Below are 26,023 nucleotides of genomic sequence, written 5' to 3' on the forward strand. Positions count from 1 at the left end.
TGCTCAAAATGTGTGTTTAGACACTGAACAAAGTATTTGTCACTTTGAAATTCATCCAGTCACTGACCAAGAAACTGTGCTCGTATATACTAAAAAAAAAATGTATGCTTGAGAACTGCTTGTGCTGCTGTACAAATTGATAGCAATGGTGTTATTCTGTCTACTTGAAACCATTCTAATCTCTGTATTTGTAATTTTGTTAAAATTTTTAAGTGTGATTTTTTATTTTTAGTACCAGTAACATCCCACCAGCTGATTTAAGCCAATTACACAATGTATCACAAACTGCCACCTACCCCTAGTAAGATAAACCTTACATTAGTAAAACAATTAATTAAGCACCAAGACCTATTAGAAAGCTTAAAAAGACTCCAAAGAAGCAGAAAGAAAACCTTAATTACTGTCCAACATAATAGAAAAGAGTTAACCAGAGTTCTACAAAGAATAAAACAAAATATAGATCATCACTAGTGAGATGTGATCTTTGAGTAGTCACCAACTGCAAATAGAATCTTTAATAAGTTGTGCCATCCCATTGTAGTTTTACTAATATTAGTTGAAATAAGCTTAAGATAATCTAATTTATTGTTAATTTAGAACTAAAAGATGCTACAACAAATAGATGTACTAACCTCTTTGCCAAACGTACATGGTGAAGCACTAAAAGACACTTACTGTCATGAAGGTTTTCATTAAGTAAAAGAATTTACTTATTTCCTAAGAAAAGAGAGAATAAAACAAAGTAAAGATCCATTCTAAATTAAGTGAAGTGTCTAATAAAAGTGAGAAGTCTGTAAAGCCAAAGCTAAAAGAAAAACTCGCATGTCGAAACAGCAGAGACAGAAAAAGAAAAACAGAAAAGACCACAAAGTCGATTTGCCCCTGACTTAGAAATTCCTTTAATAAAGAAGAACTAGTGCAAAATGTCACGCAAAATAAATATGTATGAACTTATTGTTAAACTATATGCACATGCATTTAGAAGAGAAATAAAAGAAGACCCGAAGTCTTCAGAAGTACACATGCCTTTTTAGAAGATTTGCATCCTGCGCGCATCGTAATAAAAGCATACCAAGCTTTACAACTTTTACAAAGTTGTGAAGTTTCTTCTTTTCTCCGCAAAACAGTACTGTCGGCGGTGCACTGTTGAGGTGGCAATTGGCACTCATTGTTCTTCCACCTTCAGGAGACCTTCTGCAGATGGGCTTTCTGACAGTCCAGGCAAGCTGTTCAACTGCTTGACACCCTCTGTCTCTACAGCAGCTATTCCAAATGCCCATCTGAGTCCCTTTGGGTCTTTGAAATAGCCACTTCGAAGGTAGTCTATGCCCAAAATACATGGGGCCTCTGGGCCAGTCACAATAGGATGCTTCTTCCACTCATTTCCAGTCAGGCTCACCTCAGCTTCCACCAAAGTAAAATCCTGTGATCCCCCTGTCACACCAGCAATAGAAACAGACTCTGTCCCCACATGTCTTGATGGGATTAATGTGCATTGTGCACCAGTGTCAACCAAAGCTTTGTATTCTTGTGGTTCAGATTTGCCAGGCCAATGAATCCACACAGTCCAAAACCCACGGTTTTCCCCAGCCTCTACCTGGCTAGAGGCAGGACACCTCTAAGCCTGGTTATCCTTTTTTTCCCTGGGAACATGCCTTGGAGGTTCCTTCAAGGGGATCAAAAATATTGTCATTATCATCATATGTGACAGTTCGGTTACTGGCCACTGGAGCTGCTTCCCTTTTGGACCTTCCTCTCTGAGTCTTCAGTTCACGCACCCATTGTGCCAGAGCAGTGGTAGGTTTTCTATGCCATCTCCCCATGCCTTCTCCACAATCATGCAGGTAGAACCACAGCTCAGCTCATGGGATGTACCTTCTCTCGCCATCTGGGGAATGTCTGTGTTGGGTACCAGAATCTCTGATCTGTACTGCTGAGATTTGGAGAAAGCTCTCTTTAATCTCCTCCCTCAGTTTCTTGTGACCGTCCTCTATCTCGTCCTCTAATTTTTGAAGATGTGTTTCCACCGCTGCAACTCTGGCATGTGTTGGGCCATTCACAGTGTCTGCATATGCTCGGAGCTTCTTTGCCATATCCAGCACAGTCTCCTCACCATCATCCCGCTTCATTATTGCAAAAGCAGAAGCGTATTCTTGTGGCCCAAGTCGTACAAGTTTTCTCCACATCACAGATGTGCATGGTACCAAGTCTGGATTTACAGTGTTTCCATCATCTGAGAAGACAATCTCAGCTACTGCCATTTCCCTCAAGCGTTGAATCCCTTGCTCTATGGTTTTCCACTGGGTTTGCTGCATATAGAGATCGTCTGCACACAGGTATCTTTGTGCTACACTTCTTAGGACCCGTTCCCAGAGGCTGTGAGGGTTAGCCCCCCTCATCATTCCTTGGTCTATGGCAGGATCCTGTGACGGGGATCCCAAATGCCTGGCTTCAATGCCATCCAGAATTGTAGCCTCGCCTGCAGCATCCCAGAGATGGACCAGCCAACTAATTATGGATTCATCAGGTCGTCGGGTGTAATCCTTCCTTTGGCCACAAAGGTCCTTCAGGGAATAAGACTCAATATTTGCATCTGATCTTGCACCTGCTGCTTTGACTCCTGATTTATGTCAGGAGGCATTGAGGTTCCTTCTCCTGTATCACCATCACTATCATCATCCACTGGTCGATCAGTTTTTTCTGTGTGTTTCCCACTTCTAGTGCTGGTAGCAACAGCCATGGGTTTAGATGCTGGCTTAGGCTCACTATCTGGTCTGGCTGCTGGCTTTGAGCCTGGGCTGTTGGCTACAGCTTGAGTGACTGGGATAGCTGATTTATCTCCCTGCCCCCCTGCCTCTGTCTGCTGCCCGACACTATCTAACAAAGTGTGATAAGCATAGGCCAGGGCCCAGGTTATTGCAATGTGCCTTTTCTCCTTAGAATCGTCATGGCACTTCTCTTTTAGGTATTTCCCCACCTCTGCTGCGTTCTGAATTTGTTCCCGTGGAAAATCCCAGTCTACAGGATCAGAAAATTCTTTCAGGGTTTGGCCTATATTTTCCCATTCTCCACACCACTCAGGATTTTTCACGCCTGCATCTGCTTCTGGGTCAGGGGTCTCACCAGCTCCTCTGGATATCTCAGCCCTCATTTGAGATGGAGTCGGGATCCATTCTGAATTAGGTGAAGTGCCTGGGAGAGGTCTATAGGGCCAAAGCTGAAGGAAAGGCCGCATTCCAGAGACAGCAAGGAGACAGAGAAAGAAAAACAGAAATTACCGAAAGGTCAATCTGCCCCAGACCTAGGAATTTAGGAATTCCTCTGATAAAGAAGGAATCAGAGTCACGTGGAATAAATGTCACAAGGAATAAATGTCACACGGAATAAATGTCACGTGGAATGAATATGTATGAACTTATTGTGAAACTGTATGCATATGCATTTGGGAGGGGGATAAAAGACGACCTGAGGTCTTCAGAGGTACGCATGCCTTGTTGGGGGACTTGCGTCTGGCGCGTGTCGTAAATAAACATACCGAGGCTTTACAACTTTTATAAAGTTGTGAAGTTTCTTCTTTTCTCCGCAAAACATTATGGCGAGCCAGCCAGGTGTTCTCTGTCCCCGCAGGGGCAGGGGGGATAGACGGACCTCCAAGGCGCGCCCTAGGATTTTTTCCTGATGGGGCTCCGCTCGTCTCAACTTGCCACCTGCGAGGACAGACAAGGACCTGCTGGCCTGCGGAGGAAGATACGGTATGTACTGAGGGGCCCCCGGGGGAGGGAAAGGAGAGCAAGGGAGTAAACCACCCAGAGAAGTCTGGGTATAGCTGATGGAGCAGGTGTATTAGAGATGGGGTTCATCGTTCTGATAGAGCAGACCACTAGAGGCTCTGGGGGTGAGCCGGGTGAACACGTGTATGTGTGTTGGGGGCTCATAGTTCTGAGAGCAGAACTGTTGAGCCCGTGTGTGCTTTGTTTGTGTGTGTGTGTGATGTCCGGACACTGTGTTGCTGTATGGTTAATGTGTGCATTGTGTGGTCGGTGCACTGTGTTTCTAATCGTGCAAGTGTATAAGTGTATGGTGTATAAAAGGAATAAATCTACAGTGCGGGGGGGTCAGTACTACCTGTGTTTGGAGCAGCCGAGTGAGGCCTGAGGCACCGGCTGCAGCAAGCTGCGGGGGCAGGGACAGAAGTGCCCCGCCGAGAAGCGAGTGGAAGAATGTCAGTGATGGAATTTATCGTGTTTAAATGTAGTGATTTGTGTAGATCTGGTACATTTTAACCGTGAGTATGAGCTCAGAGAGTTCCTTTGCCTTGGATGTTTGATTTTGATTGTGTCCAAGAAAATTGATGTGAATAAATGCTGAATTATGGTATGCTGTGTTGTGTTGAGAAAAGCGAGCACTTTGAGGGATATGCCCTTTCCCAGTGGTTTTGTGTGGTGATTTTCTTCCTCTGCATTGTGGTAATGTGATTCTCATTGTATAGTAGTGTTTGTGGAGATTTTAAGATTTTGTTGCAACAAGAGTGGCATTTTACATAGGAGAACTATATTACGGTGATTTATGCTTAATTACGATAGAGTTAAAGGAATTCCAAGAATTCCCCCCCCCTCACAGCAATTCAAGCCTTGGCTCTAGCGAATTTGAGATAAAGGGGGGGTGCGGGTGCGAGTGTTTGTGTCTGAGGGCATATCAGAGTTTCGGCTGTGACTAGCACAGCCTTTTTGCAAAGCAGTAAAACAAGTGTAAGTAGACACAGGGCTTAATTAGATTGTGCAAGAAGAGAACTAGAAAAGACTGATATTTTGTTTGCTCAGAATATAGTGTCTATGTCACGTTTTTGATTAACATGCTGTGTGAGGTGACAGTGGCTGTCCCCTGGGCACAGGGACAGCTCTGGCTGCCCCGTCTCCCCAGGGAAAATGGGAATGGCCTGTGGGCAAAAGCTGGATGTGCAGTTATTATTGCAGTGCGGTGTTTATGAGAAACACTGGTTTTGCTGTTCTAATAAGTGTCAGGGCACATGTAAATTAGAGGTTTCTGGTCAAGCTGATTCAGAACCTAAGGTCTTAGAACTTGTGTGTGGGAACCACATCTGATACCTGCCACCTGGAGCTGTGTGTATAGGTGGAAAGTTGAGAAACTACTGTGAAGGTCTGTAAAAAGGTTTGAGTGGAAGTGAGATAGGGCAAGGAGAAATAAATAATGAGAACTGACCAGAGCAAAAAGGTTCCTAAATTAGCCCCTTTTGGGAGGGGCTCACTGGGAGAAGGCTGCCAGTAGGAGCAGCTCAGAAAATAAAAAGATTTATAATACTTCATTGCTGTTAGTACTGTTTTAAAATAGGAGGATAAATGGGATAGAGTTTTGTATGCTGAAATGTCTTTGTTTTTTAAGAAATCACCCAGATTTCTTGAAAAGGGAAAACAAGGCAAAGAGAAAGCAAATAAAACATGTTGTTCAGCATGCAGCATAAGATAGCAACGTATGAAATCAGGCAAGGATTATCGTGCTTAAATGCAAAGCAATCACAGTTCACAAAATGAGTACATATGATTTGCTAAAGGCTCCTCCCAAGGTAAGGGAGGAAGGGTAAAGATGACCTCCCCAAAAGGGAAGAATTTTTGTTGACACAAGAGCCATATATTAAGTTTTAAATAAAGCTTTAGTACCTGTGGAGAATGTTTATGTTGCAGTGTGGGGAACAACTGAACAACTGGCCAGTCTGAGAAGGTATCCTGGCATCCTTGTGCAACCCTTTAAAGTAATATGTGTACTATGTGTACCTAAAAGCTTTTGTACAATTCGCTCAATTTGCTAAACATTCTCAAATGAGAAAGGTTACTCTGGAGGCAAATGATATAAAGATGTTAGGCTTAACATTAACAGACACTGAAATTAAGAAAGACATTAGTAAGTGTGGGATCTCAGCACCTCAGGACTGAGGTGCAGAGACCGAGACCACCCTTGGGGGGCTCAGGAGTCCTGGAATGTTGCCAGAAGTGTCTGGTGGCTGGACTTTGATCCTACACAGGAGATAACATCTGTATGAGGACTGGGAGGATTTCACTGGGTGAATGGTGAAGGGATAAGTTAATTAAGGTGTAGAACACAGGGTTTAGGATTTCTGTACAGGGGGGTCTAGAGAAGTAAGATGGAGGAATTGGGGCGTGTCCTGTCCTTCTTCTTCTTCTTCTTGGCCTCCATCTTCTGTGGTGATGGTGGCACTTTGGGATTGGTCTTTACTAGAAGTGCACCGGTTAATAAGAGTAGAAGGTATTGGAGAAAAATCATAAATATTGTACACGTAACTTTAGGTATAAAGATAAGTGACCGCCCCAGAGGCTCGGGAGTATGCCCATGGCTGACTGCTGTGCAGACCTCTGTTGGGCTGAAAGAAAATCTTTTAGATAAACAATTAATAAACACCAAGACCGAAACAAGATCAGAAGTCTCTCCTCGTCCTTTGAAGCGCCGGGCTGTCCAAGGCCACTCTGAGATTTCCAGGTCTTTGAAACAGCCGAGAAACCGAGCAAGTGGCATCCCTGAGCTATCTCCGGACATAAAACAGCCGGGAAGAGAAACCGAAAACCGGCAAACATAAATCAACCATAAAACAGAAGAGAAAAATGAACTCCGACATCTGGCGTTCCCTGCTTGGGCTACTCCCCACCAACCCTTTCGGGGGGGGATCAGCCCTGAAGAGCTGAAGCTCAAGAACTGAAGAGCAAAGAGGGCAGCTCCAATCTAGGACGAGTTCTCAGGAGAGCACTGATAGCTCCTGAGGAGAGAAGCCTGAAGAAAAAAGAAAAAGAAGGAGGAAAAAAAAAAAAAGAAAAAACCAGCCAGAAGCGTCTGCAAAAAACAGCAGTCACTGAGAATTACATCTCTCAGCTTCTGCTGAAGACAGTTCGTAGCAGAGCAGCCCGGATCGGAACCGGAAGGCGCCTCTGGATTCTTCTCCTGTGACCTGCTGGACAGAGATTGGGAGACTTCGGACAGTACTGACGACAGATTCGGTGAGAAGGTCAAAATATAAGAACATAATTGCACACTCTCCCAAGAACAACGGGAAATTTTGTCCGCCTTACAAGGCGTGGCTCAAACACACACAGAAGAGATCCCAAAGAAAGTATTAAAACAGCTATTGTTGTGGGCAAGGCTTAATTACCCACTGGCCGAAACATGCCTGCTATTCGAAGTGGGGTTTTGACACGAAATCAATAGGCACTTATATTTCTTAATGACAAAAAAAAGATGAGACAGCGTTAAAGCTGCTCTCGCCGGCAAGATTAATGCTAGAAAAGCATACCGGTTCAGTCGAAAAGACTGGGAGAGCAACGAAAAGTTGCTCTGCATCCTCAACAGAAGGGTGGGGGAGCAAGGCTCCCGGAAAAAGAAAAAAAAGAAAAGCATATCAGCACAGTCGAAAAGACTGGGAGAGCAACGAAAAGTTGCTCTGCATCCTCAGCAGAAGGATGGGGGAGCAAAGCTCCGGAAAAAAAATTATTTCTGGCCTCAAGAAGCCAGGGGGAAAGGGCTCTCGAGAATAGAGAGCAGGAAAAAATATTAAAGCCCCGGTCCCAAAACCCAGAAACCCCAGGAAACTCCTAAAGCGTCCTGAAACTCCGGAGAGTACAGGGGAGTCAGGATCGGAGGGGGGGGTGAAGGGGGGAGAGAGGAGGGATCGGGGGGGGGGGCGCTTCCTCGCGGGGGCACGGCGCGGTAGCGGCGGAGCCGGCGGGGAGCGTGGGTGAAGAGATACCGGGAGACACATGTCGCGGTGCGGCTTTTGTCAGCACGGCGCCGGGGGGTGGCGGCCGCTCCGGAGACGCGCGCGGCGGGCAGAGCTCGCAAGGAACCCGCGGACAAATTCGGCTCGAATTGCGGGGCGGGGCGGGCCCGGGTGCCGGCGGGGGGCGGGCCGTACACACCGGTGGGAGGAATGGACACAGAGACAGAGTCAGGGGCAGACCGAGGGAGGAGATCTGGGAGGTGGAACAAGGGGGGGAGAGTGACGTCAGCCCAGGAGAGACGGGGAGAGGCTTGGAAAGCATGCATGCGCCGAGTAGAGCGCGGGCGGGGGCGGGCCCGTGACGTCTCGGGCGAGGAGGGGCCGTGCTCGGGATCCTAGGTCCCAGCGGCTCCACACCCTCTTCAGACTTGGTACCTCTGGATGAAAACCCTCGGAGTCCCAGTCCCTTCCCTTCAAGGGAGACGTTCTGGTGTTCAAGCTCCATTTCCAGCTGAATTAAAAGCCAGGCAGACACGGTCTTAAACGAGATCACGAACACGGCAGTCGACAGGACATGCTGTCGTCCGACCTGGGGAGGCCGGTGACAGCGCCACCTAGTGGGGGGCAAGGCTTTCGCTTGTATCTCCAGAGAGCGAGATCTGACGTGGGTGTCAGCACGACACGTGAAACTACTTCGAGTGCGAGAACATGAAAACGTGGATCCGAGAAACATGATCCAAGTAACAAAGAGACGAGTACTCAGACAGGAGTCGAGACTCAGATAGCACAAGACGACTCGGAAGAGAAATAAAAAGAAACTAAGGACTTTGGGGGGAATTCTCTGTTAAGGTCCTGAAAAGAAAAGCGAAACAATGATTTCACATAGAAGCGAAGCCATGAGTTTTATGATGCTTATCTGCATCATTCTTTCATTCATTGCAATAAGCAATGGGGGTAATATACCTATTAGTCAGCAAAAGCAAAATGTATGGTAGAATTCTTTGACATCTCTCCCATTTGGGGAGGAATTTTAAGAATAGGATTCTATGTTTTAATAATTCTACTAGTCCTCATACTTGTTATCCCATGCATATTTGCATGTTTAAAACACGCTATGAATCGGATAACAAAAGAAGTTTTCCTGGTGCAAACAGAAGGGGGAGATGTGGGATCTCAGCACCTCAGGACTGAGGTGCAGAGACCGAGACCACCCTTGGGGGGCTCAGGAGTCCTGGAATGTTGCCAGAAGTGTCTGGTGGCTGGACTTTGATCCTACACAGGAGATAACATCTGTATGAGGACTGGGAGGATTTCACTGGGTGAATGGTGAAGGGATAAGTTAATTAAGGTGTAGAACACAGGGTTTAGGATTTCTGTACAGGGGGGTCTAGAGAAGTAAGATGGAGGAATTGGGGCGTGTCCTGTCCTTCTTCTTCTTCTTCTTGGCCTCCATCTTCTGTGGTGATGGTGGCACTTTGGGATTGGTCTTTACTAGAAGTGCACCGGTTAATAAGAGTAGAAGGTATTGGAGAAAAATCATAAATATTGTACACGTAACTTTAGGTATAAAGATAAGTGACCGCCCCAGAGGCTCGGGAGTGTGCCCATGGCTGACTGCTGTGCAGACCTCTGTTGGGCTGAAAGAAAATCTTTTAGATAAACAATTAATAAACACCAAGACCGAAACAAGATCAGAAGTCTCTCCTCGTCCTTTGAAGCGCCGGGCTGTCCAAGGCCACTCTGAGATTTCCAGGTCTTTGAAACAGCCGAGAAACCGAGCAAGTGGCATCCCTGAGCTATCTCCGGACATAAAACAGCCGGGAAGAGAAACCGAAAACCGGCAAACATAAATCAACCATAAAACAGAAGAGAAAATGAACTCCGACAGTAAGGAGATATTAGAATAAGTAAACAAGTGTTTTCAAGGGTATGGGCCTCTACTGTACCAGGGAGAGTGAAAGATGCTCCCCCATGAGCATCAAGTTTGAGGAAAGAACACAACTAGTGAGAACTGAGTAGTACCCTCAAAAGGAAGATAAGGAAGGAATCAGCCCAATAATTGATAGTACTGGACTAAGGGCTGTCAATAAGATAACACACAATTTATACCCTGTGGTAGCAAATCCATATACCTTACTAACTTGTTTAACACCTGAGCTAACCTGGTTCACTGTTTTAGGCCTAAGAGATGCCTTCTTTTGCCTCCCTATCCACGAAGCCAGCCAGGAAATTTTTGCATTCAAACTCAAGCTCACATAGTCCATGTGCCTGAAGGCTTCAAGATTCCCCACTCCGATTGGAGAACAGCTTGCAAAGACCCAGAGTCCCGGGAAGCTCCACAAGAGGAAAGGAGGCTGTTGCAGTACGTGGACGATCTTCTAGTAGCCACTCGGATGAGGGAAACAAGAGAAGCCTGGACGGTAAGCCTTTTGAATTTCCTAGGACTCCAAGGATTCAGAGTCTCAAAGAAAAGGCACGGGTAGTGAAACAGAAGGTAATCTACCTGGGGTAAGATAATTATGAACTGCTCGCCAGACCCCTCTATGCTCTTATTGCCAATGGAAACAGAGATCTCCAGTGGAATGCATTTGGAGTCATACATGCACATGGAGCCATCTGGAAAGAGAGGGGACTGCTGACCTCACAGGGAAAGAAGAGACAATCCAGCTGCTGGAAGCAGTTCAGCTACCTGAAAAGGCATATTAAGGCACACTAGAGAGTGAGCTTAAAATTGGAGGAAAGAAATGAGCTGGCGGATGGAGAGGCAAAGAAAGCAGCAAAGGGTGAGGTACAGATTTTCCTCGAAGGTAAGCCATAATACAATAATACTAATCAAAAGAGACGTACAACTGCAAGGGGTGGGCTACCATTGAAAGAGAGCTAGTAATCCCTTCCCATTTTCGTGGTTACTAGTGAAGGAAGAGCACTAGAAAACACACTAGGGCCTAACTACTTAGAGGCCTTTTATAGAGTGTGGCTCCTTTTCGAAATGACCAAGGCTGCGAGTGATACAGAGTGCATTGAAATGAAGTGTTGACGTTGAAGCAGTAATTTCCACAGGCTTTCTAGAACACACATCTGATTGAAACAATCGTTGTATCGTTGTCAGGAATTTATATGCCACTATCACTCAGGTAAGCTGACAATGTGATCCTTGCCTCCAGACTAACCCCAAAATACGCCCCCGGCCAAAACTCGGTCAGACTGGGAGAGGCCATGGGCCTGTACAGCAGTGGCAAATTAACTTTTCAGGACTCCCAAGGAAAGGGGGGTATCAGTATTTACTGGTATTGATAGATACATTTTCAGGGTGGCCAGAAACATTCCCCACCAGAACTGTCAAAGCTCAAGAGGTGACCAGGTTATTTTTATAAGGAATAATACCACGCTTCAGAGTTCCAGCCACGATATCCTCAGATAAAGAATCACATTTCATTTCCAAAATAGTGCAACAGATTAGTAGCCATCTGGGCATAGATCAGGAACTTCACACCCCATACCACCCCCAATCAAGCGGCCAGGTGGAGAGAATGAATCATTTGATTAAGCAGCAAATCATAAGACTGGGGCAAGAAGTTAATCTACCCTAGCCCAAGCTCTTCCACTAGCACTATTGCAAATTCAAACTAAACCTTGAGCTAAAGGAATCCTCAGTCCTTTTGGAATGCCTTATAGAAGACCATATAGAATACAAAGGGAATGTCCAGAATGTTCACCTACATGGTGGCATTAAGCAAACAGATCAGAGTAATTGAGAAACATGTGGCTGGAACTCGGAGCAGGGACTTAGATAGCCTGGGGATGATGTATATGTTAAGTCTCTTACAGAGAAGACTTCGGAACCACAGTGGGACAGACCACTGCAAGTATTTCTCACCACCTTCACTGCAATCAAAATGAAGGAGCAGAATGCCTGGATCCATCACTCTCGGGTGAAGAAGGCCCAGAAGCCCCTTAAGGAGTGACGCCAGGAGACAATAAACTGAGATTAAAACTTACTCAGGCAAAATGAGTATAATGCAGTCGGGAGTAGCTCTTATTTTAGTTTGTAGAATTGTATTGTGTGTAATCATAACTGAAGTTTCAGAACTTGAGAGTACCTCTGTTCAAAGTAATGCTAAATGGCCTTGGTCCCTGGCATTTAATCAGTATACTGGATCCATAGGAAAACCTTCCGAGATAAAAGATTTAAACATATCTACTGTAGTAATCCACGAAAATCAGGTATGTGAGGAGCAAGAATGGCAAGAACAGGAACTGTGGACTCTTCAAGGAATCAGAGAAGAAGAAATCAAAGTAGGGTGCCAGGTCATCAATAGGGTAGCTTATGAGAGACCAGATGTAATTAGTGTCTGAACCTCCCCTGGTGCATATGAACACCAGGAAGTCTGTGATAACCTAAGTGAATCAGACTATTGGTGTAATTTCACCTTGATACAGCCTGTAGAAGTGACCTGCCTTTGAGCTCGAATTACTATCAGACTTTCATTTGAATTCAAAGTGGACACTGCACTTTTTACCACAGCAGGGCCTTATACACCCCATACTAGTTCAGACTCTACCCAAACTCCAAACTTGAACCTAACGTAGTAAAGAATGTGACTGAACAACAGCTCCTTAGGTCATTTTTCAAGCTGGTTGGCTGAACACCCAGGCAATGCCTGGTAAAGGGTGCTGAACTGCAGGTGGTAAATTAACCCAAGCAAGGAAGGTGATTTTCTTTATTTATAGCTATCCCTTTTCCTACTGAGATTTGGATCAGTGATTGTCCCAGTCTGAGGAGGTTGGATTCTGCTTAAAATGGGTAGAGAGAGACCCCCCCCCTCAGAGCTCAGCAGCAGGCTGTAGGATTCTGAGCATCACTTTTGTGCTGAGTGTTTCAAGTAGCAGAAACCTGATCCCAGTTTCTTCTGAGGCACTGCAATGAATTTAGGCTCTTCTCTCAGACTTCCCCTTCATTATTTACTTGAGGCTTGGACCTGAAGCTAGGGGCAAGGTTGGTGAGGTTTCGTAGACCAGGAGAGACATTCCTGCTTGCCACACATCAGGGAAATCAGGTGCTCTGGAGGGGGAAGGAGATTCCTGAGGTCTCTACATTTCAGAACAAACATCTGCCTCAAATATGACCTAAACCTCTGTCAGATACACTTGTGAAGTGTGTCTGAATTTGCAGTGTGAGCCCAGCACATCCCTCTGGCAGGGAGGGATGGTCATGGACAGAAAGCAGTTCCTGTTCCCCATAACAAACATCTAACTGGCATATTAGGGACAAGATTAGGAGTTTTAAATGGAATTGATTCAGAAATACTGGTGAATAAACTGGCCACTGCAGCAGGTGGCCTAACAAAATTGAAGCAGCCTTTATAGTAATCTCTATTGGCATTAGGAACTAGCCAGTGACAGATTTCAAAAGTACTGCCAAAGTAAGGAAGTATGAAAAGGCCGGGGACCAAGACCACAAGTTGATAGTAGAAGCACTTAGTATAGTTCAAGATAATGTGTCTTTAGCTTTCAGTTGTATACAAGCACAGTTATGGGTACAAGCAACAGCAGCTCTGATCATATGGGAAAGGGGTGAAGGTAATTTTCCAGCTGAAATTCAAGAAATTGTGTTGGATAATGCAATCGATTTTGAAAGGAACTTTCAATCTTGGCAGACTATGGTGAATTTCACCTATGATCCTGTTTCTAATGTGGCAACTGCCTTTGTGCTTACCATACATAATGCCACTGTTTATGTTATCCATCCCATCATTGCCCTAGGATTAAACCATGAAAAAACAATACTCTATCCTTCAGAACATAGAGTGTGGGCACGAAAGATGAATGGAAAGTGGCAGACAGTAAACTTGGAATCCTGCATTACTAGAGAAGAGATGGGATTCATTTGTGAAAGCAATACTATTAATGCTCAGGATGTGTGTTTGGACACTGAACAGAGTATTTGTCACTTTGAAGTTCATCCAGTCACTGACCAGAAAACTGTGCTCGTATATACTGGAAAAGGGTGTGTGTGTCTGAGGACTGCCTGTGCTGCAGTAAAAATTGATAGCAATGATGTTATTCTGTCTAGTAGAAATCATTCTAATCTCTGCATTTGTAATTTTGTTAAGATTATTGGGTGTGATTTTTGGTATTTGGTACCAGTAACATCCCACCAGCTGATTTAAGCCAATTACACAATGTATCACAGACTACCACCTACCCCTAGTGGGATGAACCTTACATTGGTAAAACCATTAATTAAGCACCAAGACCTATTGGAAGGCTTGAAAGGAATCCAAGGAAGCGGAAAGAAAACCTTTATTACTGTCCAACATGATACAAAGGAGATAACCAGAGTTCTACAAAGAATAAAACAAAATATGGATCGTCACTGGTGGGATGTGATCTTTGGGTGGTCACAAACTGCAAATGGAATCTTTAATAAGTTGTGCCACCCCATTGTAGTTTTACTAATATTAGTTGGGATAAGATTAGGATTATCTATTATATTGTTAATTTGGAACTGGAGAATGCTACAACGAATAGCTGTATTAACATCTTTGTCAAACGTACATGGTGAAGCACTAAAAGACACTTACTGTCATGAAGGTTTTCATTAAGTAAAAGAATTTACTTATTTCCTAGGAAAGGGGGGAATGAGACAGAGTAAAGATCCATTCTGAATTAGGTGAAGTGTCTATGAGAGGTGAAAAGTCTGTGAGGCCAAAGCTGAAGGAAAAACTCGCGTGCTGAGACAGCAAGGAGACAGAGAAAGAAAAACAGAAAAGACCACAAGGTCGATTTGCCCCCGACTTAGAAATTCCTTTGATAAAGAAGAACTGGTGCTAAATGTCACGCGGAATGAATATGTATGAACTTAATGTGAAATTGTATGCATATGCATTTGGAAGGGGGATAAAAGAAGACCCGAGGTCTTCAGAGGCATGCATGCCTTGTTGGGGGACTTGCATCCGGCGCACGTCGTAATAAAAGCATACCGGGCTTTACAACTTTTACGAAGTTGTGAGGTTTCTTCTTTTCTCCGCAAAACATGCCTCTCCACAGATGCAGTCAGCCTTGCCACAGATGCCATGAAAGCCTCATCAAATCAACCCCCTGGACAATGGTTGCAAATGGCTGCCTCGGAGCAGCCATTTTCAGGGTCTGAACAATTGCTGCAAAGCCCAATATGTGGCATTGGCCAAGCACAAGGGGACCGAAGCCAACCTGCCCCTGAACATTTTCATAAAGCCCTGTGCCCAACAGCATGTCTGAGACATCCACACACCTGGGTTCCTGCAGTGCCAGCTCAGCATTCTGCACCACCGCGTCGGCTGCCAAACGAGCCCACTTGGTCTCAAAAACACCAAATTGCACATGGTCAAAAAGAGAATGTGCCACATGATCGAGGTCATGAGGCGTCAGCACATCCGTAGCAACCCTCCCGAGAGTCTGCATAACCTCAGCAGACCCCAAACCATGCTGAGCAACCGCATCATGGACTTCCCTCTCCAGCTTATACAAAAGCAGTTCATGAGTGTTGTGAGTAACACCCCTGAGCATAGGGAAAGCCTGGGAACCCCCTGGCACAGCCACAGCAGCTGCTGTGTCCCGGTACTTGGGCCCCACAGGGACAAGAGGCGATGACTGACTGGGAGCCAGGTCAACACCACTCGCCCCCGCGCCCCCTGCAGCACCAGCAGAGCCAGAGGAGGCCGCTCTGCGACCCAGCAGATGCCGCGAGGAGGCAGGCTCAGACATCTCGTTAGTCTTAGTTTTGGCTTCTCACCAGAAACGCACGGGGTCCCTCGGACACACAGTCACCTGGCATGAGGGAAGCGTCCACAAATTCAACGAGGAGATGCCACGGCCCCGGGAACCCACTGGCCTCCCATCGGCCGTGTCGGCATTCGCGCTAAAGGTAAATATCTCAGCGCCCTGTCGTGCCGCAGCCCTGGCAGGGGGCGCCTTGGCGGGCACAGGTGCCAGCACTGCCTGCAAACCCAGTGTGGACTGGGACGATGTGACCATGGTCACAGGGGTTTTCAGGATTAAAGAGAGATGAGAATGTTGACTCCATGATCAGAAGGCTTGATTTATTATTTTATTATATATATAGTGCATTATAACTAAACTAAAAGGAAATAGAAAGGAAAAGATTTCTCGGAAGGCTAAGCTAAGAATGGAATTTAATAGAATGAATAACAAAGATCTGTGTCTCAGCTGAGAGCGAGACCCAGCTCTGCCATGAATGGTCAGTACATCCAAACATCCACAGGAGACCAATCACAGATCCACCTATTGCATTCCACACCAGCAGATAACCATTGTTTACACTTTGTTGCTGAAACTTCTCAGCTTCAGCAGGAAAAATCCTAATGAAAGGATTTTAATGAAAAGATGTCTGTGACAGGATGAGACCGGCGCGGTGCCCCCATCCCCGACACGGAGGAGGGGAGGGGTGCCGAGAGAGGTGCAGCCTGTGGAGCCGCATCACTGCAGAGTGGCACAAGGGAGCCTGGCACAGCCAAATCCACCCCAGGGGAACAACTGCCATCTCCCGTGTTGGACCCGTCCCTTAGCACACCGTTCCAGGGTGGGAAGAGAGCTCCACATTGCACAGAAACCAAACTTCCCCTCGTCCATGTCCGAGACAGAAGGGCTCCACTGGGAACTCCGAGGGGTACAAGAACCAGACCCCTGCCAAAGATCCTCACACTTTTTCCACTGCACCAGCAGTGATCCCACGTCTACGGTGCAATCATCAAAGAGGGCCTCCATGAGGTGTACCCCCACAAGAGATCACTCCTCCTTGGAGAACGGCTTTGCAGAGTTCGAAAAGAGCCCTCGGTCTCGGGCCCACAGAAGCAATCGCTCAAAATCATTCCAGGAAATAGAAACCTGTTTCCACTCCAGGACCCCTCCTCCAGAGATACAAAATGAGGGAATGCTCCTTGAAACCCACAGCGGTTGCCATTACCCCAAGAACAGTAGGCAAAGCACCAAAGAGGGGTGACAATAAAACCTCACCGTCAATCCAGACTCTGTCTCAGCCTAGGCTGCAGTACACTTTGGCAGTCACCTGATGTCACTAGAGGATAGAAAAGAACAGAAGCACACATCGCTGTTCTCAAGGTCAAGAAAAAATGTGAAGTTTATATTCTGACTCCAACATTTATAGTTTTCCAAAAGTGACAGCGGATTGGAGTAACAGTGCCACCTCTCCAATGATACAGGTCAAACCAACAGCCCTTCAACTCTCTCCTCCTCCATAAAAGGAATGCGAAAAAAATGAATTATTTACAGAAATTGTGTGAGAAAGTTCACTACAAGAATGTCAACATCAGAAGGCTTAAAAAATGTTAAAAAACCAGGATGAAACAAGTTGGGCTAAACTTGACCTCTGGTGACTGCTTCTCTGGTGACTGCCCCTGCACCACTGGGACTCACTTGTTTCCTTCCTATGGAGACCATTGTGACACTGTGGAGCATTGTGGAAGCAATGGGCCATGGTGACACTTAGGGACTTGTGGAACCAAGAGGAACATTGTGACTCCGCAGGGTACCATGGATCCCAGGGGCCACTGTGACACTCTGGGGCCTCGTGGAACCAAGAACATCTTTCTGTTCTCGTCAAACTAAGAACATGTGGCCCAATTGGGCGTCACGGTCCCAAGGGGCCAGTGTGAAGCAGCAGGACTTTGTGGAACCAAGAGGCTATTGCTGCATTTCAGGGCCTTGTGGAGCCAAAGGGCCATTGTGATCCTGCAAGGCACTGTGGATCCATGGAGAGCATTGTGGCATTACAAGGCCCCATGGAATCAGGGAGACAATTGTGACCCTGCAGGGTCTCATGGAAGGAAGGGGCCATTGTGACACTAAGGGAAGTTGTGGAACCAAGGGAATCATTGTTGCACAACTGGGCCCCAATGGAACCAAGGGGCCATTGAACACAGCGGGACTTCATGGAACCAAAAGACCATTATGGCACTGTGGGGCCTTGTGGAACCACGGAGACCATTAAGATCCTTAAGGACTTGTGTAATCAAGTGACTGTTATGACACCCGAGGGCCTCATGGAAGCAAGGAGCCATTGTGACACTGCAGGGCCCTGTGGAATGAAGGGAACCTGAAATAGGTGTGGCTGCCTTGGCTTCCCAGGGGTCACCTGAGAGGTCTGCCTGACCTTGGAATGCTGAAGGCCATTCCCATCTGCCCCTGAAACATTGGGGCTCTGGGCTTTTCTTTTTATGGAAAAGAACTGTCCATTTTTTCCAGGCATCCATGGCCAAAATTACGATTACACCTCCAAATTTCTTTGTATGCAAGGATTGCTGCCAGACAAAAGCTGCCAGGACAGACAGGTCTGGCTGGTCTTTGACTTCTGTGTGGCAGCACTCATCTATTTTCCAAAGACTGGAAAGGGCTCTGTGCTTTTCTTTGTATGGATAAAAACATTCCTCTTTTCCAGGCACAAATTTTCTAAATTAGGACTCCGCATTCGTAATTTCAAATATTGAAGGGTTGCTCCAAGCAAACCTGACAGGACAGACACGTCAGGCTTACCTTGGCTGCTGATGGCTGCTGTTCATCAGCTCCTGAAACACGGGGCCTCTGTGGTTTCCTTCCTATGGGGACCAATGTGACATTTGAGAGCCTTGTGAAATGAAGGGGCCATTGTGACACTGCAGAGCCTTGTGGAACCAAGGATATCATTGTGGCTCTGTTTGGCCGCATGGTCCCCAGGGGCCAGTGCAAAGCAGCGGTGTAGGAGTTAGCCCAGCTGTAACTCAGAGTCAGATTTTACCCTGGAAGAACTGGGCGTGAGTTTCAAGTTCTGGGAATCATTCAATTTACTTAGGGTGAGCTTGAGACTTTTCCCATAAGCCTTTAGTGTTGTTATGCTAAGTTGTCCAAGTTCTACTCCCCTATTGGTTTATTGGTTACTAATTTCTTCTACATGATTATTGTTCTAGTTTTCTAGACCCAAGTTGTTGCTTCCCCTTTGTCTCAGGTTTTAGGATCCTGCCCCTTGTACTGTGCTGGATTTCTCCATGTTTATTATTTTTCACCCTGTCATTAAAATTCTTTTTAAACAACTCCATTGATCCTGCTCCTTTTCATTTTCGCCACACTCACCCTGAACTCAGGGAGCCAGAGATGTTTGTCACAGCCACCCTCATTGGGACATTTGGTGCCCAAACAGGGACCATGACATTCAGGGATCCCTATGTCCGTCACGTCAGCTGGGGTTAGCTGATGGATAGGCCAGTGTTCCCCGGGATTTTGGATTGTGCCGGGCCTGGCGGATTCATCGTTGCTTCAAGGGACCTTGGCCAGGACTGGCAGGGACAACGATTGTTTCACCTGCATAGGATTGCAGGTGGGTTTGGGGAAATGCAAGATATTTATTGCCCATTTTGCCATCGTGTTTTTACAGTATGCACCCATGTCCCATAATTAAATTGAGGTGTTGCGGCGGCTCTTCTCCATAAGGCAAAGAAAGAAAAATGGCCAGCCATATGTCCACAGTAGAAAGGAGTGTATATGGATGCTTTAATTCTCACTGGTCATGATGAAATATTTTCAAAGAACGAATAAAAATCAATCATGAGGTGGATCATTAAAAAATTTCCAGACACCTCTGGTGTCGAAATCCATACCACTGAATTTTGAGACTAAGTGGAAGTTAAATTGTACAACCTTTTGATCAAAAGGGACTCCATTGCATCCCACATACTCCCCATTATCCACACCGCACTTGAGACCCTTCACCATCCAGCAGCGTGTTGAAAACTCAATCCATTGGTCACTCCTAACTCAGGACCTCGCCCCAAACCTGCCTTTATCAGACCTTCCACGATGGTCCAAGATGGCGATGGCCATGCTCTCTTGGAGTATCATGCCCTGGAGAGTTAAGATGGAAGGAGGCGGAACGTGGCTCAAGAGCCCGATCATCCTCCCTCCATCTTGGCTCCTCCACTTCCTGCTACCACAGACTTCTCTTCCGCCTGAACGAACCTCCAGACTCCACCCCCACAACTGTGGGTCACACCCCCACTGTCAATCATTCCACCTCCACCCTGGGCCATGCCTCCAGAATGCCAGCCTAGTTGTTTGCCATCCTTAATCAAGGCCCTTCCTCCCCAACACCTGACAAAATGGCAGTGCCCTTTGCCCCACCCTCTGGCAACAATATGACCCCATGGTCAAAGACACTAAGCCCAACTGTCACACTATTTCTAATCCAAATGTTTCTCCTCCAAGTTATTCTTCCTCCTTAGAAAACAGTTTGGATTCCCCAGAGCCACCTCACCCCTTTAACCCCAGAAGATCCCTGGGAAATGATCTGGAAATAAGCAGTTAAGGAAAGAGACTGGCAAACAGTCTCAAAACCCCTCATTGGCCCCGTATGTTATGAAAGAAGGGGTCAGAATCCCAGGTATCAGCCATTGGTTTGAGGGGAAATCAAGGATCTGTGTAGGGCAGCTAAAGACCACAGGAGACACTTCCCTTGTTTTAATGGCCTAATGAGGGCCATGTTTACAGCACATGTCTTAACTCCCTATGAGTTAAAATATATTATGACCATGTTGTTGTCGCCTACAGAATACACCCTGTGAAAAGGGGGATGGAAGTGTTTACTAAATCGATTAATAGCGACTATGCTAATAATGAGGCAAGAGCGGAATCAACCACCTAGCTAGAGAAGGACAACACAGCCTACCAGATGACCAAGCAGCAGGTATCGCTAGAGAAGTATTGGATGATATCAAAGAGATGGCTTTGCAAGCTTTAATCCAGGTATTGGATGGTAGCATCCCCAGTGTGGACTACCTTGGGTGGCTGCAGCTAAAGCTTTAGGGCAATCAGACCATCTTCGGTGCCTGTTAAGTAAGCAAACCAATGCTACCTCCCTCATACTGAGTGGCCTGCTCTCAGACATAGAGACCATCAGACATGCTACCTTGCAGAATAGCAATAGAGTTTTTACTCTGGGCACATGGGCATGGCTGTTTAGACTCTGAGGGCATGTGTTGCATGAACCTCTCCATCCACAGCGAGTCAATCCACAAGAGCATTCAGGTACTTGAAGGATTCAAGAAGCTTCAAGTGGAAAAAAAAGACTGGTTCAATAAACTCTTCCAGTCCAAGGGACTAAAGGGTTGGATGATGTCTACTGAAACAGGACTATTAATTCTCTTAGTGGTTGTTGTTGTATTGTTAATGTTCCCATGATTGTTTGAATGTTTTAGAAAGTCTTACAAAATTCTTTCAGTTCCATCTTTGTTGTAAAACAGAAAGGGGAAAGATACCCAACACAGGCTCCTCATGGACTCCTTGGAGGAGAGAATTGGAGGCCAGGATGGCACAAAAACCTCTCAGAGACTCAGTGAGGAAAGGAAAATCCTTAAAAGTACCTAAAAGTATTCTTAAATCCATAAAGTATCTTAAAAACCTTGAGTATCTCAAAGCATTAATGAGCCCTGCTAAGTTTCAGTACAAAGCTCTCAAGGGACTCGTTAAAGCAGATAATTGGGGCCATGATTGCACAAACGTCTCATAGAGTATGTATCAAAAGGGAAACATCAAGTACTTTGAAAAAACTCAAGTACCCTGAAGCATAAATGAGCCCCACTGAGTGTTGTTACTGACAAAGCCTCTCCAGGGACTAATTACAGCAGTAATTGGAGGCCATGATTGCACAAACCTTTCAGAGACTCCAAGGCAAAAGACAAACCCAAAGTCCTTTGAAAAACCTGCACAGAGGCTCCTGGCACAGAGGCAGCTCCTGGCAAGGGCAGTGCTGCAGAGAGACAGCTCTGGCCAGGAGCAGCTCCTGTGCACAGCCCAGCAGGGCTGGGGCACTGCCTGCAGCCACCCTGGGCACAGCACAGGGGCACAGAGGGGTTAAACTCAGCCTGGGCTGGGAGCACAGAGCAGAGCTCACTCAGGGCTCACTAGAGCAGAAATCATCGCAGGTTTGAAGCAGTCATTCCCTGGCTGTGGGAAGAGAAGCTGCCGTTCCTGCAGGGATCTCCTGGAGCTGGCACATCCCAGAGATTTGAGGACCTTTCAGGAGGACTCTCAGAGCTGGGCTGTGGCCCTAGGGCAGGGTTGGCTTTCCCTGCTGCCCCAGCCCAAGGCAGCTCCTGTTGCCAGGCTCTGCTGCAGGGCTGAGCAGCCGGGGCTGCAGCCAGGGGTGCCCAGGGCTGTCGTGCAGAGCAGGGTCCTGCAGCCCAGGGCGCTGTGCTGGGGCAGGGACTCTGCTGCCTGCCAGGGACAGCTCTCAGCCGGCCCGGGGAGCTGCTCCCAGTGCTGGAGAGAAGCTGTGGGGGGAAGAAGCCACCCTGAGCAGGGCAGGGGCTGCTGCTGAGAGGGGCTGGGTGGGGCAGGGCTGCTCCCAGCTCCAGACCTGCCTGGGCACAGCTCCAGAGGACACTTCCCAAAGAAGGTAAGCCAGGGATTGCTGTAAAGTTCAGGAGCTTTCCTGAGAGTGTTTCAATTTCCTACTTAGAGAAAGATGGGAATGTTGGGGTGGTGACAAAAAGTTTTTTGTACTTTTTACATTTTTATATATTCATAGCTCTCTAAATTACTATTCTATAGTTACAATACTATAATCCTTACTTAACACTAATAAACTCTTAACTGTATTAAACAACTATTCTATTCCTATATAGCTTTAATCCTGAATTAAATCTAGTATGTTTCCTTACCTTTCTCTTAATAACCTGACTGTCTAAATATATTCCTAAAATGCTGTATAGTCCTATTCTTTTATATAGTCCTGAAATACTATATAGTCTTCTAGGAACTGGACATATAGGAGCATTTTGGGTTTTGAGAATGAGCAGAATATGAGCAGTCATTATAAAAAGTGAAGGCAAAGAAGCCTTTGGACATACTCCAATGGGTTGACCCAGGGGTGTGTAACTAGGGAAACTGAATCTCCTTTTGGATGCTCCTGTTAAATATCCTAATTATCAACCTTAATAAATTGTTGAAATCAGGAGGTGGGTGTGCCCTTTCCCACTGGGACACCTGGAAGCTTCCAATAAGTGTCTGGCTTTTACTTTACTTTACTGTTCTAACAATGCTGCAAGGTTTTTGTTTTTTTTTTTTCCTTTGGATTATAGACAACAGGGGGATGAGAGAAGCAGAACAGGAATTGTAATCCCAGATTCACAGAACATTCTGAGTTGAAAGGGACACACAGGATCATCAAAGGAATGTTTGAACATTTACACAGACTCCAGAACTGTGACTTAAGCTGGTCAGTATCTCTGCTGGGAGCCTCCCAAAGGCCCTCAGCCACTCCTCAGCCCTGGACAGCAGCAGCATCACCTCTGCAGGGCCCAGCAGGGCTCTCCTGAGCTGCCCTTGCCCAGCTGCACACAGAGCCTGCCCCAGCCAGGGCTCTGCACACAGGCAGGTTTCTGTAGGGCCCTGGCCAGGGCACACAGGCTGGGATGGGCTCTGTGAGCGCTGGCAAGGACAAGGCTCCTCTCAGGAGGGAATGTCCAGGCCCAGGGAGATGCTCAGGGAAGGAGAGGGGGCTGAAGAGAGCAGAGCTGGGGGCAGGATGAGGGCACGGTTGGTGTGTGATTAGTGCCAGGCACAGCTGGGCAGGGGAACATTGTCCTGAGTGCCCGGCTGTCTCTGCCCTGCCCTCTCAGGCACAGCACCACAACATCTTCTCTTGGTTCTGCCCTGCCCTGATATTGTCACTGTTTTCTGCTGCTCTCATGGAGGCTCTGGCATTTGCAGCAGCTGAGTCAGGCACTGCCCTTGGCATTCCTGCCCGGCAGGGCTGTTCATGGGAATGGGGTGTCCAAGCTTCCCTGGCACCTGTGGGGTTGTGGGCAAAGCAGTCCATGGGAAAGGGGAATGAGCTGAGCCCCCTCCCTGAGATCCCATCAAGGGGACAGCCAGGGATCTCCTTGCTGTGCCCTTCCAAGCTCTCAGCTGCCCTCCTGGGTGCAAATCTGTGCCAGAGCCTCTGGGAGTTCCCTTAATGTCCCACGGGGAAGGGCAGAGATGCCAGAGCTGAGGAAATGCTGTTGGGTTTGCCAAGGGAGCCGTGAGTGTCCTTGGCACAAGGGGGTGCTGAGACCTTGCCCAGAGACCTTGAGAGAGGGTGAGACATTCAGGGATCCCTCTGCTCTGGGCAGGGTCTGGTTTATCCCGGGAGACCCAGGAGTGTGATTGTGCTCTGATTGCAGCCAAAGGTGCAAAGCCAGGGTAGTTGGGAACCAGCCCATCCAGCCCCTCACCTTCCTTTAGCCACAGGGAATACTTTGCCTCTCACATCTCTCAGTGGGAAACTCTGAGTGCAGCCGAAATGCTGGGGATTTCTGACCTCAGAGAGCCAGCAATGATGTGTGGGGAGGAAAACAATTCCTAAAACCAACTCCTGCCCTCTATTTCCTTTAGAAATGGGAGTGCAGACACTACCAAGCCTTTCTGCATTAGGAGTGGTTCCTCTGACAAAGCCTGACTATCCAGCCTTGTCCCTCTGCCCCATGGCCACAAACCCAGGGCAGTGGGGCAGGGATGGCTCCTTGAGGGCCCCCATGCACAGGCCTGGCTGCTCCTGGCACACTCATCCAGCACAACTGGAGCTCAGGCAGGGGACCCAGGTGAAGGTTTTCCCAGAGAAGGAACAAGGGTGGGTGAGTCCCAGCAAGACAGTCTGCAGGGACTGGCCCAGGTTTGGCTCCAAGCAGCCTCTCCTGACCTATCACTGTCCTTTCTCCATGAACAGGTCCCCATGTGCAGCCACAGCAAATGTCCAACAGCAGCTCCATCAGCCACTTCCTCCTGCTGGCATTGGCAGACACGCGGCAGCTGCAGCTCCTGCACTTCTGCCTCTTCCTGGGCATCTCCCTGGCTGCCCTCCTGGGCAACGGCCTCATCATCAGCGCCGTAGCCTGCGGCCACCACCTGCACACGCCCATGTTCTTCTTCCTGCTCAACCTGGCCCTCAGCGACCTGGGCTCCATCTGCACCACTGTCCCCAAAGCCATGCACAATTCCCTCTGGGACACCAGGAACATCTCCTACACTGGATGTGCCACACAGCTCTTTTTCTTTGTGTTCTTCATTGGAGCAGAGTTCTATCTGCTGACCGTCATGTGCTACGACCGCTACGTTTCCATCTGCAAACCCCTGCACTACGGGACCCTCCTGGGCAGCAGAGCTTGTGCCCACATGGCAGCAGCTGCCTGGGCCAGTGGCTTTCTCTATGCTCTCATGCACACAGCCAATACATTTTCCCTGCCCCTGTGCAAGGGCAATGCCTTGGGCCAGTTCTTCTGTGAAATCCCACAGATCCTCAAGCTCTCCTGCTCACAGTCCAACTTCAGGGAACTTGGGCTAATTGCTGTTAGTGTGTGTTTAGTATTTGGCTGTCTTGTGTTCATTGTTTTCTCCTATGTGCAGATCTTCAGGGCTGTGCTGAGGATCCCTACTGAGCAGGGACGGCACAAAGCCTTTTCCACCTGCCTCCCTCACCTGGCTGTGGTCACCCTGTTCATCAGCACTTCATTTTTTACATACCTGAAGCCCCTCTCCATGTCCTCTCCATTTCTGGATCTGGCCCTGTCAGTTCTGTACTCGGTGGTGCCTCCAGCCCTGAACCCCCTCATCTACAGCCTGAGGAACCAGGAGCTCAAGGCTGCAGTGTGGAGACTGATGATGGGATTGTATCACAAACAATAACCTTCTGGCCAATTTGTGCAACTCACTTGTAATAAAAGCCATTTTTGATACTCCTTTTTGTTTTCATTTTGGAGGTTCTTTACTGTTGTTTTTATTTTTTTCATATTTACACAGATAAATGACACTTTTTCTGCTATTTCTCATTTAATTTCTCTCCACCTTCCCTGTGGTCACAGACTGTGCCAATGAGGAGCTATTCCCTTGGTGGGTTTTTAGGGAACTAAAGGATGTCCCAGCAGAGTTTTCTGCAGAGATGCCGTTTAGTTGCCTTCTGTGGAGCTGCAGCAGCAATGTCTGTGTGCAGAGCTGGGGCAGATCAGTGCTGGCCCAGCAGCTGTGCCCAGCAGCAGCAGCAGCACTTGGTGCTGCCAGTGCTGCTGCCATGGCCCTGCCCCACTGCCCTGGTGGCCCTGGTGTTGCTGCAGGGCCTGAGTGCTCTCGGGGCCGGGCACAGCCCTGGGGGTGGCAGTGCCGGGGCTGCAGCAGGGACAGGCCATGGGCACTGCTGGGGCAGCGCTGACGCCTCAGCCCAGGGCCTGGGGGCTCCAGGCTCCTTGCCCAGGCTCTCTCAAGAAC

The 26,023-nt window shown here is 47.4% G+C and overlaps 1 protein-coding gene and 1 pseudogene across 1 annotated transcript; both read left to right on the forward strand.

Moving 5' to 3' along the window:
- LOC131096410 (zinc finger protein 208-like) overlaps positions 1–26,023 on the forward strand; it is a 1,316,393-nt pseudogene that overhangs the window by 576,256 nt on the left and 714,114 nt on the right.
- LOC131096476 (olfactory receptor 14A16-like) lies at positions 24,515–25,447 on the forward strand. The gene has a single exon (XM_058044815.1). It carries the CDS (start codon positions 24,515–24,517, stop codon positions 25,445–25,447), a length of 933 nt encoding a protein of 310 aa, XP_057900798.1.

The sequence above is a fragment of the Melospiza georgiana genome, unplaced genomic scaffold (assembly GCF_028018845.1).
Source record: "Melospiza georgiana isolate bMelGeo1 unplaced genomic scaffold, bMelGeo1.pri scaffold_29, whole genome shotgun sequence".
Lineage (NCBI taxonomy): Eukaryota > Metazoa > Chordata > Aves > Passeriformes > Passerellidae > Melospiza > Melospiza georgiana.

Bases quoted from the DNA above. Each gene is read 5' to 3' on its own strand.
- LOC131096476 (XM_058044815.1), top strand. From the start codon at position 24,515: ATGTCCAACAGCAGCTCCATCAGCCACTTCCTCCTGCTGGCATTGGCA.